General features: G+C 48.5%; 1 protein-coding gene and 1 long non-coding RNA gene across 7 annotated transcripts in view; both read left to right on the top strand.

Annotated features, from left to right (window-relative positions):
* The first annotated feature begins 10,790 nt into the window (after positions 1 to 10,790).
* LOC308426415 lies at positions 10,791 to 12,014 on the top strand. Its single transcript, XR_013975205.1, has 3 exons — positions 10,791 to 11,053; positions 11,134 to 11,324; positions 11,621 to 12,014. It is a non-coding gene; the product is annotated as an uncharacterized lncRNA (long non-coding RNA).
* Positions 12,015 to 13,935: 1,921 nt separating this feature from the next.
* Positions 13,936 to 18,562, top strand: part of SGCA (sarcoglycan alpha) — a 17,261-nt gene continuing 12,634 nt past the window's right edge. For all 6 annotated transcript variants that reach the window (XR_013975181.1, XR_013975182.1, XM_080923552.1 and 3 more), the window contains exons 1-8: positions 13,936 to 14,024; positions 14,809 to 14,928; positions 15,092 to 15,249; positions 15,423 to 15,495; positions 16,040 to 16,238; positions 16,687 to 16,849; positions 17,904 to 18,112; positions 18,362 to 18,388. Coding sequence is in view for 4 of the 6 variants with exons in the window: in XM_080923552.1 (XP_080779678.1) it covers positions 13,985 to 14,024; positions 14,809 to 14,928; positions 15,092 to 15,249; positions 15,423 to 15,495; positions 16,040 to 16,238; positions 16,687 to 16,849; positions 17,904 to 18,112; positions 18,362 to 18,388 (989 nt within the window). In the remaining 2 variants the exon portion in view is untranslated. The remainder of the gene's footprint in view (positions 14,025 to 14,808; positions 14,929 to 15,091; positions 15,250 to 15,422; positions 15,496 to 16,039; positions 16,239 to 16,686; positions 16,850 to 17,903; positions 18,113 to 18,361; positions 18,389 to 18,562) is intronic.

The raw sequence follows: 18,562 nt of genomic DNA, 5'->3' as shown, positions 1-18,562 counted from the left end.
AGTCAATAACGTTCACCCCAGTTCCTCGCCTTTGTTGGTCAGGGCCTTGAGCTAGTTTTGGGAGCAAGGAGGATATGCTTGTGTACCCACATTACCAAATAGGGGAGCTCACCCAGCATGAGCTGTGCCCCGGTGGGGTGGTAGTAAGGAGTTAGAATCCTAGGGGGTTCCAAGTCCCTGGGAACAGGGAGGAGTGAGCAATGGGTCACACAGTTTTAGAGCCCCAGCTAGGGTTCTGCAGGTCTGAACTGAGTCCCAGCTCCTCCCATTCACTCCCTGACCTTGGGCTAGTTATTTTGGATTCCTCAGTTCCTAACACGCTCGACCTGAATGTCTGAAATCTTCTGACCACGGATGACCCTGGGTGTCTCCTGCTTCCTGTGAGGCACAGGCTGGGACGGGGCTTTGAAATCAGGTCATTTTTGTTAGAACACCTCCAAGCTGCCACTTCCAAGCTCAAGGTCTTGCCAAATCTCTTCATTTGTAAGCCGGAGACAAAAAAATACTAACCTCAAGGAGTTGCTGAGGGCACTAAAGAGATCCTGAATGCAGAAAGCACAGAGGCTGGAGCTCTGAGTGTGGGCTGCCTCTGCCACTGAAGGCATGTGTATTGGAGCATGTATTGGGGTGCGCATGCTGAGTGTGGGCAGGTCCAAGGCTGAGGGTGAGCTCCAGTGTCTACAGCTCTTGAGTCTATTTTCATGAGACACTGGGCCTCAGCTTCTTTTCAAGATCCATGATGTGAAATTCTGCTATAGCAACATTCCTGCCCATGGCTCCTCCAAACTCTTCTGAATCATCTCTTGTTGCCGTGGTAGAGGCTGAACCCAAAGCCTCAAGGATGCTAGGAAAATGTTACAACTCATAACTAACTACACCCCTGCCCTGAGATAATGTTTGAAGGTGACCTTTCTTCTAAACTCCCCAATGGGTCTTTTATTTCTAAAGTCTATCACTGCACCTGCAGAGAGAGGAACTCTGGGTCCCTTCTTCCCACAGCTGGGACATAGCTACCGCCTGTTCTTTCTTTCTTTCTGGCTACTGGCTTTCTCCCCTCAGTCTCACACTGTATTCTAGCACCCTGTGCAACCTTGTTAAGATCACATACTTCTTGGATACTAGGGAGGCATCAGTCTGGTGTGTCTGTTGTGGGGGATGGGGTGGGACACAGCAAAGATTTCTCCAAATCCTCAGGTGCTTGAAAGGAAAGCCTATATTTAGCTGCCTTAGCCTGTAAATATGTATTCTGCCACAGCATAGTTGTGGTACAGACATGCAGAGAGGTCAAAGGGGGAAAAAGAAGGAACAGGAAAGATTAGGCAATGTGTTTTGTCATCAGCAAATCCAAGGAACTCCAACTGCTAAGAATTCATATTTCTGTGTGTGTGGGGGGGGGTTTTTTTTTTTTTTTTGTTTTGTTTTGTTTTTTTTTTTTTTTTTTGTTTTGTTTTTTTGATAGGGCAAGGAAGAGACAGCTTTCAGAGCAACTTTCTCCCATAGGCCTTTGCCCACCATCTCCTGCCTGACTGGCTGCAGCAAGCTCTGCTGGGTCCTGTGGGACCTGGCACAGGTTCGGTCTTCAGAATGCTGTTTCTGCTCTTCCACCTTAGCCTCTTGCTCTTCAGGTAGCCTCCGAAGGGGTTGGGGGCAGAGAGAGTAGAAACATAAGCAATCGTGTTACTTTGGGGCACTCCTCTATCCCTGAACTTTTTTTTTTCTTTTTTCTTTTTTTTTTTTTTTTTGCTCTTTCTTTTCTTCCTTTTAATTTTTAGTTTGAAAATTTTCGTAGAAAATAAGGAAAGTTCAAAGAATTGCATCACAGTAGAATTTACAAATGCCAGTTGGACCATTCTGTCTGCTTCAGGTTTGTCCCTGGAAGTGATATTGGGAGGCTGGACAAACAACTTGGGTCAGTAAAGTACTCGCTGTACAAGCCTAAGAGCATGAGTCCCATCCCCAGAATCTAAGAGAAAATCATGCCAAGAGTGGTGGCTCAGGCTTGTGATCCCAGGGTTGGGCAGGCAGAGATAGAAGAATCCTTGGGGCTTAGAAGCCAGCTGGCCCAGCCTACCTGCCTAACTCCAGGCCAATGAGAGACCCTGTGTGTGGGGGGGGGTAGGAGAGAGACAGAGAGAGAGAGAGAGAGAGAGAGAGAGAGAGAGAGAGAGAGAGAGAGAGAGAGAGAGGAGAGAGAGAAGGAGGGAGGGAGGAGAGAGGGAGAGAGAGGGAGGAAAGATAGAGGGACAGAGGGAAAAGAGAAAAAGAGGGAGGGAAAGAGAGAGAGGGAGGGAGGGAGGGAGGGAGGGAGGGAGGGAGGGAGCACAAGCATCCAAACCAGACTGCAAAGGTGTTTCCCATCTCCTCCAGTGGAAACTGTCTCCGGGCACAGCACTTCCTAGCCACTCCCACTGCTGCCCCTGGCAACCACTTGTATCCCTGTGAACTTGACTCCTCTAGGTACCTTATGTAAGCATCATACAGAACTTGTTCTTTTGTAGCTGGCTTGTCTTGCTTGGGTTTACATAAACCGTGGCAAGTATCAGCCCATAAATTTACCTCTTTCCCGTGCATCTCCATGTTCACGACACAGCAGTGCTTTCTGAGTCTTTACAGCCTGTGTAACAATAGCAATGTCACGTATGCCATTTGCACCTTCCCCTCCCAAGAATTTTGACGGTGGGTCCCTGTCTCAGTTAGGGTTTTACTGCTGTGAACAGACACCATGACCAAGGCAAGTCTTATAAAGGACAACATTCAATTGGGCCTGGCTTACAGGTTCAGAGGTTCAGTCCATTAACATCAAGGTGGGAGGGAGCATGGCAGCATCCAGGCAGGCATGGTCCAGGCAGAGCTGAGAGTTCTACATCTTCATCTGAAGGCTGCTAGAGGAAGACTCACTTTCAGGCAGCTAGAATAAGAAAGAGTCTTACAACCCACACCCACACACCCACAGTGACACACCCACTCCAACAGGGCCACGCCTTCTAACTCTGCCAGTCCCTGGGCTGAGTATATACAAACCGTTACAGTCCCTATGTGGTTTGCTCATTTTAATTTCAACTCATCATTTGAGGAAACCACGGTGTAGTTGTTACCAGTTCACCTGCTAACAGTGTTTGGGTTGCATCTGGTTTTGTTTTGTTTTTCTGTTCTAGTCAGGGGTGCAGAGAACAACCTGGGATTTTATCCGAACCCATTCAGGATATCTGCCTAGAAGCGGAAATCCAGGTATTGGCTATAACTGCCAAGATGTTCTCTATAGCTGCTGAGTCTGCATCCTTCCTCCTACCAGCAGCAACTGAACAAGACCACATCTGGCCAACATTTGCTATCCTTTTTTTTTTTTTTTTTTTTTTTTTTTTTTTTTTTTTTGAGGCAAGGTCTCACAGTGTAGCCCTGGCTCACCTGGAACTCACTATCTAGACTAGGTTGGTCAAAAACTCAGAGCTCTGCCTGCACGTTCTTCCTAGGCTAGGGTTAAAGGGTGGATTATTACGCCCAGCTTCTATCCTTTCTTTTGTGTGTGTGTGTGTGTGTGTGTGTACATGAGAGGTGTGTGTACTGATGTAGAGCCTAGAGGACAACCTCAGTGTTAGCCCCACCAATGCCATCCACTTCTTTTGCTATAAGATCTTTCATTGGCCTGAAGCTCATAAGTTGGGCTAGACTAACTGGTCAGTCTCCACTTCCCCAGTTTGGATTATAAGCATGAGCCACCACCTCCTCTTTTTAAGTGTGAGTTTTGGGGATTGAACTCAGGTCCTCACACTTGCAAGGGAAGTACTTTGTTGACAAAACCAGCCTCTCCTGTTGGGGCTTTTTATTTGTCTTTTGCAGTGTCAGACATCAAACTCAGGATGAATGCTAGGTAGGACCTTTACCACAGAGCAACCTGGGATTTCTTATTTCTGCTGGTCTGTTGGATGCGAAGCAGTAAGCACTTTAACGTGTTTGCCCTGACTGAGGTAAAGCATGTGTACTGGGATCATTGTCCACTTGGGTTCCCTCTGGATAAATTGCTTCAATTGCTGTTCTATAGTTATGTTTGATGAACACTATCAAAAGCCCATGGAGTGGGGGGTGTGCATGCTTTTAACCCTAGTGCTGCAGAGGCAGAGACAGGCAGACCCCCTGGGGCTTACCAGCCAGCCTAATTAATAAATCCCAGCTGGTAGTGAGAGAGACACAGTCTCTAGAAAGGAGATGGCTCAGTGCTTAACAATAGTGACTCACAACCATCCATAACTCTCATTTCAAAGCCCTACTCTGACCTCTGAGGGCATGAGGCACACACATGGTGCATATACATGCAAGTGAAACATTTATCCACACGAAATTAAGTAAATAATTCTGAGGAAGAGAGTCAGAGACAGAGAAATGACTCTTGAGAACCAAAATTCAAGGTTCACCTCTGACCAAGCTTTACACAACACACACAAACTCAAGGAAGGAAAGAGGGAGGTTGGGAGAAACAGAAAATGGTTTGAGCAAAAGGGGTTATTTTTCATATCAAGAAATGCTAGAGTTGAAGCCTGGCAGTGGTGGTGCATGCCTTTAATCCTAGCACTCAGGAGGCAGAGGCAGGGGGATCTCTATGAGTGTGAGGCCAGCCTGGTCTATATATATAACTATATGGTGAGACCCTGTCTCAAAACAAAACAGAGAGAAAGAAAGAAAGGGAGGGAGGGAGAGAAGGAAGGAAGGAAGGAAGGAAGGAAGGAAAAAAGAGGCAGGCAGAAAGGAAGGAAGAAACCCTGGAGTTGGTTAATCCAGAGACTCAGCTGAGGCACTGGGATGCAAATTCTGCCCTCTTTCTTTGCCATGTCCCTTTCCAGAGGGTAAATGTCACTCATTTGCTGACACTCCACCCAGCCATACAGCCACCCCCACCCCACACAGTTCCAAGATTGGTGCCTCAAATCCAGATGTTTCGCCCAGGCACCAATATGGAGATACCCAGAGCCAGAAGAAACTAGTAGATGCTTTTCAACCTTGGATTTCTCCCAGATCTTCTGCCTCCCACTTCCCTCCTTCCCCCAATCAGATAATCTTCCTTTCTTGCTTGGTGACAAAATTCTATACCTGTCCATGCCTAAACCAATCACTGGACAGAGGAACAAAATCATTGGTATGTTTCGACCAATCATAGCTCATGGACGGAGCTAGGAAAGGGTCATCTCCCTCCAAAGCCTGACAGGCTCTCAGTCCAGTATTTGATGATGGAGACGGGAAAATGATGCCATTTAGAATGTACTCAAAATGTCTGCCCTTAAAAAAAGATAAAGACAATGTTTTACTGTGTATCTCTGGCTGGCCTTGAACTCACCATGTACACCAGGCTGACCTCAAACTCAGACATCAGCTATCACTGCGTTCTGAGCACGGAGATTAAAGATGTGCACCACCGTGCTGAACCCTGGGTCTGTTCTTTAAAAATGACTGTCAGTGCTGGAGGTTGTCTTGGCACATGCTAGGCAAATATTCTACCACTGAGCTACCCCCCTTTCGAGATGGGGTCTCACTGTATAGCCAAGGCTGGCTTAGAATTTCTGATCCTTCTGCATTAGCACCCAGAGGGCTGATTTCCGGGAGGTCCTTCCATATTCAGAATATTAACCTTTATCTCTATTATGAGTTTCCGACGTTGCCACCCAGGCTGTCACTGTCTCTTCCCTTTGTCCAAAATGCCATTTTTATAATAGAGTGGTTTTTTTGGGGGGGGTCAGTAATATAATACAAATCAATCTTTTCTGAATCATGTTCCTTACATCAGAACTGTTTGACTACTCTCAGCTTGCCCTACGTTTCCTCCTAATTATTTTAAAGCTCTGTTCTTCACTTTCAGATCTCTAGTCCATCTGGAATTAATATTTATGGATGGTGTATAGAGGCTACATATGAAAAGCCAATTGTCCCAACACTTTTTATTGAATAGACTGTTCTCCCTTGCTGAGTGCTGTGCCACCCCCTCCCCCATCATAAATCAAATCCCCACATATACTTGGCTCCATTTCTGGCCACTCTGTTCTATTGATCTCTTTGTCCAGCTCGGCACCAAGACCACATTGTTTTAATTACTATCACTTTCAAAGAAAGTCTTGGTATCTTTGGGTCAGGCCCATGTTCTTCAGAATGGTCTACCACTTTCCTGGTCCTATGCTGTGATGATGAGGTTTAGAATCAGTCTCACTCTGAAGCTTCAGCTGAGATTTAAAAAAAAAAAATGCATGGAGTCAATTGATAAAAATTGGGAGAGAATTGTCATTGAGAAGGATGGGGAAATTTCTCAAGCTTAACTGATCCCATGTCAACACCTCTCTATTTAGACCTTTTAGAATATAGTAAAGTGCTTCATTTATAAGTGTCTTGGAAGCAGGGCATAGTGAACCATGCCTTTAGTCCCAGCACTCAAGAAGTAGAGTCAGGCTGATCTCTGTAAGTTTGAGGCAGCCTGGTCTAGGTAGAGAGTTCTGGGACATCCAGGGCTATTCAAAGAGATCTTGTCTCAAAACAACAACAGCAACAAAAATGTAACATTTTAAAATGTAACATTTAATGTAACATTAACAATTGTAACTTTACGTAGTTTTTATCTTGATATTTTAAAAAGATTTATTTATTAGGTATATAGTGTTCTACCAGCATGTATGCCTGCAGGCCAGAAGAGGGCACCATATCTTAGTACAGATGGTTGTGAGCCACCATGTGGTTGCTGGGAATTGAACTCAGGACCTCTGAAAGAACAGTCAGTGCTCTTAACACTTAAGCCATTTCTCCAGCCCTTATCTTGATTTTTTTAAAAAAAGAATATTTTCTGTATAAATGTTTTATCTGTGGGTGCCCTCAGAAGCCAGAAGAAGGCATCAGATCCCTTGGGACTGGAGCTGCAGATGACTGTGAGCCACTATGAGGATGCTGGCAACCAAATCCAGATCTTCTATAACAGCACCGAGTGCTCTTAGCATCTGGGCCACCCCTCTGTCAGCTCTAGAATTAAAGATTGAAGGCATGTGCCTGCATAACTAGCTAAAATAATATTTTGAATTTATTGACTTATTGTATGTGTGCATGAGTGTGTGTGTGTGTGTATGTATATGAGTGTGTGTGTTTGCATGTGGGGAGGAGGTTGAAGGTCAAAGGACATTTTGCTGGAGTTGTTTTTCTTGTCTCAGCCCCTTTCCCAGTTTTATCATTGAGTGGTAGCTTTTAAGGCTGACCTTCCTGTAGGTCTCAGATCCTGCTGGTGGGCTGCCCTGGTCCTGCCTATTGCTATGCGCCGTTGGTTATAAACAGTAAACAACGCCACATACTCTGTGGAGTTTTACGGGTTACAAGACACTTTGCCCGCATTAGCTCATTGGCCTGCCTCTAGAGAGTGAAAATCTCAGCGGCAATGGCTGTGGCACCCATAACAGTCCCTCCCCTTCTCTGCTTCTCCAGGAGTAGACGCTTGGCCAAGAACAGCCTGGCACTCTGGTTTTGATTCTCTCGGGTGGTCACCCCTGAGGAGACCTGAAGTTCAGCCTGTGGCAAGAGGATGAACTCAGCCAGGGGAGTGCTTGCCTAGCATGTCCAAAGCCCCGAGTGTGAGGTGCAGGCCCGAAAACAGCATTCTGCTCCACCACCACAGGCAAGGCCGTCCTTAGTTACAAAACCAGCCTGGGCTCTACGACACCCTTTTGCAAAAATACGACGACAGAACAAAAATTAAAGAAGAGGTTCAGGAAGACGTACTAGGTCTTCAGGCTGGTGTCCTCAAAATATCTGTGAGGTTGGTGGGAGATCGGGAGATGCCCTTGGATACTGGAGTGCTGACAGGTGACAGGTGGGTAAGGAAAATAATTAGTATTTCCAATCATCCACCCCCTACATGGAGTCCTTCTCTATGTTAAAAAAAAAAAAAAAAAAAGTACTGGGGGCTGGAAAGATTGCTCAGTGGTTAGAGCATTGACTGCTCTTCCAGAGGTCCTGAGTTCAAATCCCAGCAACCACATGGTGGCTCACAACCATCTGTAACGGGATCTGATGCCCTCTTCGGCTGTGTCTGAAGACAGCGACAGTGTGCTCATAAAATTTTATACATAAAATAAATACATCTTTTTTTAAAAGTACATTTTCCGGACAGGGAAATGGACGACAAGCGCGATAGGCTTTTGAGTGTCCAGCACGCATGCCCCTTGGTCTTACTTTCCCAGCCTGGAAGTGGGCGCTGCGGAAAGCCTCGCTCCTCCCAGCTCTTCACTCACCATCAGCCCTAACGTTGCGCAAGCGCAGGGACGGCTGGAGGTTGTGATGGCGCCCTCTCGTGGTAGACTGACCCAGTTGCAGTCTTTGTTGTTGCTCTGGGGGCGGGGAAGAGGAGGGAGAAAGATGTGGGTGGAGTTTGGGAGGCAGAAACCAGAATCAGATCACAATGATGAGAATGCCGTTCCTTTGTCCCTCACAAAGACATATAATATGCGTTTCGGATGTAGATGAAGAAATATGCTCCTTAGAGATCAAAAGGGAGACTAGACTAGAATGAGACGATGTTTTTTATTCATGCATGATTCATTCATTCATTCATTCAACAAACATTCTCTGGGGTGGACAGATGGGATTGGAAGCTGGTCGCCGATGAGGAGGGCGAGGAGGAAAAAGAGCCTGCTAGCAAAGAGTGGCGGGGGAAGGGGGAGGGGAGCAGAGGGGAAGCTCCAACTGAGACCTGACCCTTCTCCGACCACATGCTCTGACTGATGAGGACTAAATAAATAAAGAATTAAAAATGGGACACCCTGAACACCAGGAGGGATGCTATTTGTGATGGGTCGAAGCAATCAGATATGTTTAAACCGTAAAGCAATGATTATATTACTAACAAAAACAAAGATGCTAATTGGTCACAGTTTGGAGGATGCTGGGAAATCAACCCATTATTTTGATAGCCGTATATTTAGATATGGAGAGAATCGAGCATTTACACCCTTTCCTATAGGAACGGCACCACCTGGAAAGCAAATCACGAGGGCACTTTTTTCTGTCTGGCTGTATTCCAACTGCTGACAGAGAGTGGCGGAATTTGAGTATCACCATTTTGCAAGACCGACCAGCAGAAGCGGTAAAGACTGATGGTGCACACTGTTTCCAGATAAAGAGCCTGTCCCAGTCTATAAAGTGGGCTTGCAGAAGAAAGACCCCAAATACGACCCAATCTCTAGATCCAACTATACTCTACAGAAAATAACAGGGTCCAGAGAATTCCACTCGAAGAGGGTGCGAAGGTGACAAGGACAGGGTAGGACACTGGAGAAATGCTATTGGCAAAGTCAGCGTGGACAACTGCAGAAGTGATCTGGCTCCTTCACAGGAGAGAGGGGAAGAGAAAGGGAGGAGAGGATGGAGGGATACGGGGGAGGAAAAGAGGCAGAGACCATGGAAAGCCTATAACAATGTAGATATGTAACAATGTACCAACTAGTTACAGTGTATCTACTATTTAGATCCTGATTCAAACAGATACATTGCTAAAAACCAAAACCAAACAAACACATACACATATAAACACAAACTCTCTCTCTCTCTCTCTCTCTCTCTCTCTCTCTCTCTCTCTCTCTCTCACACACACACACACACATATAAATGTAACCCAAAACAAACCTGTGAAATACGTGTGGGGCGTTGTTGTGGCACACCACCTGTAGTAATCTCATCACTAAGGAGACTGAGGCAGGAGGGTCCTGAGTGTCAGACTAACCAGAGCTCCACAGTTAGACCCTGTCTCAACTAGAAAAAGGAGGGAAAACACAAAACTCTGAAATTAAGCAAGTACCAAGCCATGAGCCCACAGATCCAGGTATTTGGGAAACTGAGGCAGAAGAATGCCTTAAACCCTAGAGTTTGAGGTTAACGTGGGCAGCATAATGCCCTGTGTCTTAGAGAATAAATAAAGAGGAAATTTACAAGAGACTAGAACTTCAAACACTGGATAATTGATAACCTCTCTCGATAAAGTTTAAGGAGAGTCATTATCTTTAAAAGATGCTCGGTGAGGTACGGACTGGTGAAATTAACTGGGAGGCAGAACCTGGAAAAGACAGAGAGGCAGAGATTGGCCAGGAGTCGATAATTGATGAGTCTGAGTAATAGATATAGAAGGGCCTATTTTATCATTCTGTGTGAGTTAAAACGGCTTTAGTGTGTATAGGTGTGAGTATGTACCACACTTAGCAGGATTCCGCAGAGCCGGAGTTATGGGTGACTGTGAGCTGCCTGTGTGCATGCTGGGAACTGAACTCAGACCCTCTGGAAGGACAGCGAGCTCTCCTGAGGCATCTCTCTACCCTCTAGCTTGCCTTCAACCTGCCTAGCTTTACCTCCACACCCAGCCTCATTTCTGTAAAAACAAAACAAACAGAATAAAGCAAAAATTTCCCAAATAAAAAGCTTAAGGACTCTGTGACACCTTTCCGGTCCCTAGGCCTCAAAGCCCTGAAGTTTCCTGGTGACTCGAGAACTCTGAAGTCCTCCAGTGGATTCCTGGGACAGCCTTGGCTCTCCTGAATGGAGGTGCTCTTGGGGAAAATCAGAAGAGAAATGGCTGTAGATTTTCCATTGAGGAAGGCCGGCCTTTGTGGACCTTGTGTTTTTGTGAGTAGGTAACATTGGGACACACTCTGTTTTAACACAGCCAAGGGTGCTATCTAAGGGCACCAAAAATAGCAGTATGGCACCAGGTGAGGATGTCACATGGGAGGCTCAGGGGCAGGGCAGGGACAGCTGCTAACTCTGTACCCTGCCCACTCTGTGTGGTCTACTCTTGCTCTGACCGCTAAACTCCCTTCCTCTCGCCTGCACCTCAGAGAAGATATCAAGGTGATCTGGGCACAAACACGCCTGTCCGTGAGGCTGAGTGGATGCTGACTTTGGAGATTTTGTGACTCTCCAGGGACACACAGTGTGGTCATGAGGGAAGAAGGAAGGGAAAGGGACAAGGACAATGTAACTTTGCCCACTAGCCACCCGAATGCAAGCCTGAACTGAGACATCCTTGCTTGGACATTCAGGGTGTGAGGAGGTAAGAAGTCCTCTTTAAGGCAAGGCCATGCCTGCCAAGACTGAAATGCTGCCAGTGGTGTGACACTGTTTCTTCCTCAGGGTTCAAGGGGAGAGAGTTCTGCTGCCTGTTCTCAGTGGAAGTCCCTGCGAGAGAAGTGTGGATTGCAGGAATGAAAGGCCAGAGGTGTTCACCATCAAATGCATCATGAGGAGCATTCAGTCCGCATGGCTTTGGAGGGAGTTAGAAACTGCCGTGCCTCAGTGTTATCAGCTGTAAAGCGTGGGCGATGGTAATGTCTGTCTCATGGTATTCTGTGGGTATGAAAAGGGTCCATGCACATAAATGCGTGTGAGCCTTTTGGCACAGGGTGGGCAGGTCATCATTTCTTCCCACCATCACACAAGCCCGTTGGGTGGGGTTTTCTCATCTCTGTATGATATAGGTAATTGAACACGTGTAGCTATCGGTATTTTTGTGGGCTCTCTGCAGAGGCCAGCACAAACCACAAACTGTAAGGACAAACAAGCTTACAGTTGTGGAGGCAGAGGCCTAGAAAGGGCCAGTGACTTAAGACCTTGTTTGCAGGAACTGTGAAGCTGGGACCCCATGCTTTTGGGATTAGCTCCAGCTACGTGAGCCGGAGAGAGTCTCTCTGCTTACCTGTCCTCGGTTGGCTGATACATCTGGATTCTCTCCAACCAGGCCTTCACATGGGGATCAGGCTGGGGAACAGATACTTCTGCTTGCTGTTAAGGAAGTTGTCAACCAGTCCCATACACTTACTAGTTGCTAGACCCCAGGTCAGGTGTCCAGGAGAGATGGCTCAGAGGTTAAGAGCACTGGTTGCTCTTCCGGAGGTTCTGAGTTCAATTCCCAGGAACCACATGGTGGCTCACAACCATCTGTAATGGGATCTGATGCCCTCTTCTGGTGTGTCTGAAGACAGCTACAGTGTACTCACATACATAAAATAAATAAAAGTCTTTAAAAAAAAACTAAATAAGATGAGTGGTCCAGAACATCTGTTCTACACCGCAATGCTCTGAGGCTGAGTTGGCACAGGAATGGGGGAAGGGAGAGTCAGCAGTACCCGGCCAACCTAGGAAGAGGAGGTATGGGAGTTGGGGGAAGGCCTCAGAGAAGAGGGGACACATGTGACCTGCTCAAAGTCTGCCCAAGGGACAAGGCAGGAAGGGAACACCAGGCAGAGAGAAAAGCTTGGATGGAGGCCAGGAAATTAAGAGGACACATTAGGCTATGCCAGAGTCTAGGGATGTTGGGGTATGTGGGGGCGGGGTGGTCAAAATGGCCACAGAAATAGAGGAAGTCCCAGAAAACTATCTACTGGGCATGAGCTGAAACCTCAAGGGCAATCCAAGTTGTTGAGATTTTAAAGGGGGTGGGGGTGGGGCATGGGTTCTGGAAAGATGGCTCAGTGGCTAAGAGCGCCCACATGTTGGCTCCCAGCCACAGCTACCTGTTACTACAATTCCAGGGACTCCCTCTTCTGATCTTCATGGGCACGAGATGCCGCGCACAGATACACATGAAGGCCACAGGAAATAAAAGTAAACCCTAGGGCCTTAAGGGAGAGCCCAAGTAGCCAGAATGGTGGTTTAGAAAACATACACCGAGGCTCTGTAGCAATGACTCAATGGTTAAGAGTACTGACTGCTTTTCCTAAAGTCCTGGGTTCTGTCCCTAGCATCACATGGAGGCTAAAACAGCCTAAAACTGTAGATGTGTGTGATCCAATATTTTCTGCTTGTGTGCAGACAAAACACCCAAATGCACAGACGCATACATTTTGGGTAAGTGTGATGCATGACTTTTATCTCAGTGCTAGAGAGCCAGAGGCAGGGAGATTTCTGAGTTCAAGGCCAGCCCGGTCTATAGAAAGAGTTCCAGGACAGCCAGGGCTACACTGAGAAACTGTCTCAAAAGAAAAGAAAATATACGAATTGGAGTGGAGGGAGGCTGGTGGTACTGGGAGCTCTGAGGGTAGAGGCGTCGTAAGGGCCAGGGTGGGCATGACAGAAAGAGCTGAGAGGGATGTGAGCCCTTTAATGAGCTGACCTGGATAATTCTCCTGCATCCAGAGATAGGCAGACCTTAATGAGACCCCGTTTCAAAAACAAAACAAAGCCAAACAAAAATAAAAAAAACCCAAACAACCCCCCCCCAAAAGGCAAAAACAAAACAAAACAAAACAAAAACAAAAACAAAAAAAAAAAACCCCAAGGCAGTGAGTGAGGCCCAGTTGATGGATTATTTGACTAACATACACAGAGTCCTGGGTTCAGTCCCCAGCATTGCATAAAACCGAGCTGTGGGTGCATATGCTGTAATCTCAGCGCTCCGGAGATGAGGCCGGAAGATAAGGAGTTCAAGGTCATCTTCACAACAGAGCACATTTGAAGCCAGCCTGGGCTACCTGAGACTGTCTTGCAAAACAAAAAGGGGGTGGAGCAATGGCTCAGTGCTTAAGAGCCCTGGCTGCTCTTCCACAGGACCAGAGTTCAAGTTCCAGTTCCAAAATGGCAGCTCACAACCATCCGTGTGTAGGGGATCAGACGTCTAATTCTCTCTTCTAGACTTCTGGGGGCGCTGCATTGAGGTGGTACCCAGAGATCTGTTCAGGCAAAACACACACACACACACACACACACACACACAGAGTAAAACAAAAGTGCAGGATAATGCATCAAATATATAATACTTAAAAAAAACATAGACACCAGATAAAACTCACTCTGGTCACCAGGAACAGCTAGGGGGACATCATGTGTGAGGACAGTGTCCACACCCTCATCAGTGCTCACTCTGGGAATGGAAAGAGATGGCACTCTGGGCAAGGCTGGCCCCAGCTGCTCTGCCACACCCCTCCCCCACCCCGCCCTGCTCTTCCAACCTCTGTCCCTGTCACTCACTGGCTAGGCTGGGGCAACTATGGCAGCAGCAGCAGCAACTTGGATTCCTCTCCTTGCAGGCAAGTTGGGGATCTTCTTTGAGGGAAGGACAGAATAAGGGGTGGAATTTAGGGGTTATGAGGTAGAAGAGTAGCGGGTCCTCAAAAGAAGTGTTTCGGGTGGGTGAAGTAAGGCCTAGAAGGTTTGGGGGGGGTGTTAATGATAGGCATTTAGGGACCCAGGGCTGGGAGCTGGGGTCTGGAGGAGGGTACTGGGAGCTTTGAGGGCAGAGGTGTCCTGGGGCCCTGGGTGGGCATGATGGGACAAGCCAAGAGGGTCGTGGGCCCTTTAATGAGCTGGCTGGGACTCCAATTCTGACAGAGCAGGCTAAATTTGGCATTAAGAGGGAAGGCGGAGGCAGCCTGGGCAAGTCGATTGGCCTAAAGCTCAAACTCTGTTCTGTGTTCTTCTTTGGGAACTGGGAGTGGGGGGGGGTGGCTCAGAATGGCTACCCCTTTTCTGGGGTCTTCTCTTCCTTCAACCTCCCAGACATTTGGCATGTGGCTCTTTACCAAGTTGCCTGATCATACACAGCGTACCTTTCTCAAGCAAACACTAGACCCCTCCCACATGGGCCTAAAGTATGGAGTGAAAAGTTGGCTGGGGGGTCCCTTCCATGAATTCAAAGACAACAACAATCTGAGTCTTGTCACCCTCTAAACTAAGTAACAGAGTAGGATCTATACCCTACGGTGCACAGCAGGCCAGGAGCGCTTGGCTCTCCCAGCATCAGGAGCACCGGGGAAGGGAGCTGACCCCTTGACTGAAGCTGTCTGTGTGTTGGGGTTTATGGGGTCCCCATAGGTCTCCTGGCAGGGCTGAGGGACACCAAGGCCCAGCAGACAACTTTACACCCACTCGTGGGTCGTGTGTTTGTACATCCTTTGGAACACGCCACCTTCCTGGGCCTTCCAGAACACAGTGGTAAGAGAGGGAACAGACGGGCTGGAGTGTGCTGAAGCAGCTTTCTCTCTCTCTCTCTCTCTCTCTCTCTCTCTCTCTCTCTCTCTCTCTCTCTCTCTCTCTCTCTCTCTCTCTCTCTCTCGTCCTGTCTCCACTTTCCAATTCCATCTCGTTTCTCCCTCAGCGGCGGCGCCACCCACTGTCCGACTCACCTTCCACGCTCACCTCCAGGGACATCCAGACCTGCCCAGGTGGCTGCGCTTCACACAGCGCAGTCCCCATAGCCCCGCCTTTCTCTATGGTACTCCCACTCCAGAAGATCGTGGGCACCAAGTCATCGAGGTACCAGCCCAGAGGCATCCAGACCCTGGAGGTGGCCACTAGGGCCTAGGGGTCACCCTGCCAGGAGGATGGGTGTTTATGTGTACTTATTTACATGTAATTTGCACACACCCCACTGTGTCTTTCCTGCTTTCCCCCACTAGAGCCACTCCTCAGACTTGTCATTTCCCCAGGTCACAGCCTACAATCGGGACAGCTTTGACACCACTAGACAGAGGCTGCTGCTGCTGATTGGGGACCCCGAAGGTACCTCCTATTTCATTCCTCGACTGGTGACCACCTTTATGTTTTCTCTTGTTTTTGTTTTTCCGAGACAGGGTTTCTCCGTGTAGCCCTGGCTATCTTGGAACTCCCTCGGTAGACCAGGCTGGCCTTGAACTCTGCCTCGATCTGCCTGCCTCTGCCTCCTGAGTGCTGGGGTTAAAGGCATGAGTCACTAATGCCCAGCTACTGGTGACAATCTGAGAAAGAGAGTGTCAGGAAGTAATGGGGAGTCAAGCATCCTGGAGAGGGGACATCAGGGAAGAGATGGTGTTGGTAGCTTTGGGGAGGGAGCTCTGGCATGAAGTCTGTTCTCAGGCTGTGTGAGTAACCGAGCTGCCCACAGGGCTGCAGGGCACTGGGAAGTCATGGGCTACAGAGTTGAGGAAGGGAACTTGGGGCCCATGTTGTATAGAGGCTGTCTCGGCAGGGATGCCTTGGGAGCAATGGGGAAGCTTGGGGGAGGTTAGATAGCACCAGGAGAGCTGAGCTCAGGGGCGGTGTGACCCACTTGGCTTGGCTTCCCCAGGTCCCCGGCTGCCATACCAAGCTGAGTTCCTGTTGCGCAGCCATGATGTGGAGGAGGTGCTACCCTCCACACCTGCCAACCGCTTCCTCACTGCCTTGGGGGGACTCTGGGAGCCAGGGGAACTCCAGTTGCTCAATATCACCTCTGCCTTGGACCGTGGAGGCCGAGTCCCTCTTCCTATTGAGGGCCGGAAGGAAGGGTAAGGGGGCAACCAAGGAAGGGTTTCCTGGTTGAGTTTCAAAGAAAAGAAAAAGTAGCCACCTCCCTAATTTCCTGAGTACTTCGGTGACATACCTTCATCGGGTTCATCTCTTCCCTTCACACGACTGCACATTCCCTCTGGTCTCCTTGTCCTTCCTGAGCCCAAGCCCTTGTTTGGCCTGAACTCTGTACTTACTGATATCCTATGAAAACATGTCAAATGATTTCTAGGGTTCATAAAGGGTGGGATGTTCTGCCTTGGTCTCAGGTTTTTGGGACTGTGACCTCTCCCAATCAGGCTCTGGTGTCTCCCATGGGGGCCACTTACCCTGTCCCCCAGACCCCAGGTCCCCACCCCTACTGCCAGGACACCTCCACCCCTGCTCAACAGAGAGGTAACCTACCTTCATGTCTACTATGCTGACAATGACTCCTTTCTGCTCCAGGGTATACATTAAGGTGGGCTCTGCCACACCCTTTTCCACCTGCCTGAAGATGGTGGCATCACCTGACAGCTATGCCCGTTGTGCCCAGGGACAGCCTCCACTATTGTCCTGCTATGACACCTTGGCACCCCACTTCCGCATTGACTGGTGCAATTTATCTCTGGTGAGGAGGGATCCTGGCTCTAGCGTTTGGGTTTAGGGTACAGTCGGTCTTCATCAAGTCTGCTTCAGCTGTGATTTCTCCAGCCCAGCCTTGTTTTCTCTGACAGTGTCAGTTTGGGTCTCAGTATCATTCTGTTGTCATTGTCATGGACACACACACACACACACACACACACACACACACACGTGCGCGAGCATGCACACTCATTCACACACACTCACACACATACACTCACACACACTCACTCACACACACATTCACACACACAGACACACACACAGACACACACACACACACACACACACACACACACACACACGTGCGCGCACGCACTCTCACGCACATTCACACTCACACTATTATCTTCTGCCACAAGAGGGCGACAAAGCCTACAACTGGACTCTCCAGCTTGGCATCCCAGAACTGCTCAGCTAAAACTACCAGGAATTCCTAAGCAGGAGCATGTATCTGTGTGACACCTCTGTCTGCTTCCTTCGAAGTGCCACCAAAAAAAGCCAACCTGCGGTAAAAAGCTCATTGTGGCTCTTGGTGATGTTCCAAGAGACCTTAGAGATTCTAAGTTTAAGCTGGAAACTGCTGGTGTGTCTGCTCCTGGGAACCAGCAAAGGGAAACTTCACCAGGTTTACTAAGAGCCTACTGAAGGCTGTGCTGGGCGCTGTATCCCTAGCATGTTTCATTGCTATGATTCACTGACAAAATAGGCATGCTCTTATTGATCTGAATTCACAGCTGAGGAAACCATATTGAGGCAAGTGACCCCAGTGAATCACTAGCCTAAGTTAAGAGTTCAGACTCAGGCAGCCCAAACCTAGCACCGGCACTAACCATTGTACATGCCTGCCTCTCCTGGCCTTTTCATCCAGTGTTTGTTCTGTAGTCACATGGGCTGGGGGAGGCAGGAAAAAGGTCTGTGGTTATAGGTGGGGGGTTTATAGGTTGGTGGTTGCAGACCCTCTGGTATGTCTCCTGCTCCTGGGGCAGGGTCTCTGTGTCTATTGAGTTATGCCTGGGTCAGTCCTGGACTCTATTCAGGTGGACAAGTCCGTGCCAGAGCCCCTGGATGAGGTGCCTATTCTTGGTGACGGGATCTTGGAGCACGACCCATTCTTCTGCCCGCCCACTGAAGCCACAGGCCGAGACTTCCTAGCAGATGCCTTGGTGACCCTCTTGGTGCCCTTGCTGGTGGCTCTGCTGCTCACCCTGTTGCTGGCTTATATCATGTGCTGCCGGCGTGAGGGACAGTGAGTGTGCTGGGCAGGCTTACACTGGGACTGGGGAAGCCATACTTCTCAGGGAAGGGGATTCCCAACCGTAAGAGAAACGTGGGGCTCCCTTTCTAGGTAGCCGGGGATCCACTCTTGTCTATCTTGGAACTAGGAGCAAGTTCTGACATAAGCACATGGGATTCCTCCATGGGAGCTCTTGGGGCATCATGGAGCAAAGCCAGATTGGAACTGACCCCTCTCCCTAACCTCTGTTTTCCCCCACAGGCTGAAGAGAGACATGGCCACCTCTGAGTGAGTAGAACAAAGATGGGGACCTGAAGAGGGGAGGCCCCCCTGGATTGTTGAACTGAACCATTTAGTCTCTATGAGCAGCAAATACTTCTGAGCCTTGTCCCCGGTTAGCTGGGGGCTAAGCTCACGTGGGGACTTTGTCCTCTTGTGTTCTGGTCATTGATGAGTGTATTG

This window comes from Micromys minutus, assembly GCF_963924665.1.
Source record: "Micromys minutus genome assembly, chromosome: 10".
In the NCBI taxonomy this organism is placed as follows: domain Eukaryota; kingdom Metazoa; phylum Chordata; class Mammalia; order Rodentia; family Muridae; genus Micromys; species Micromys minutus.
This window is presented reverse-complemented; position numbering and strand designations above follow the sequence as displayed.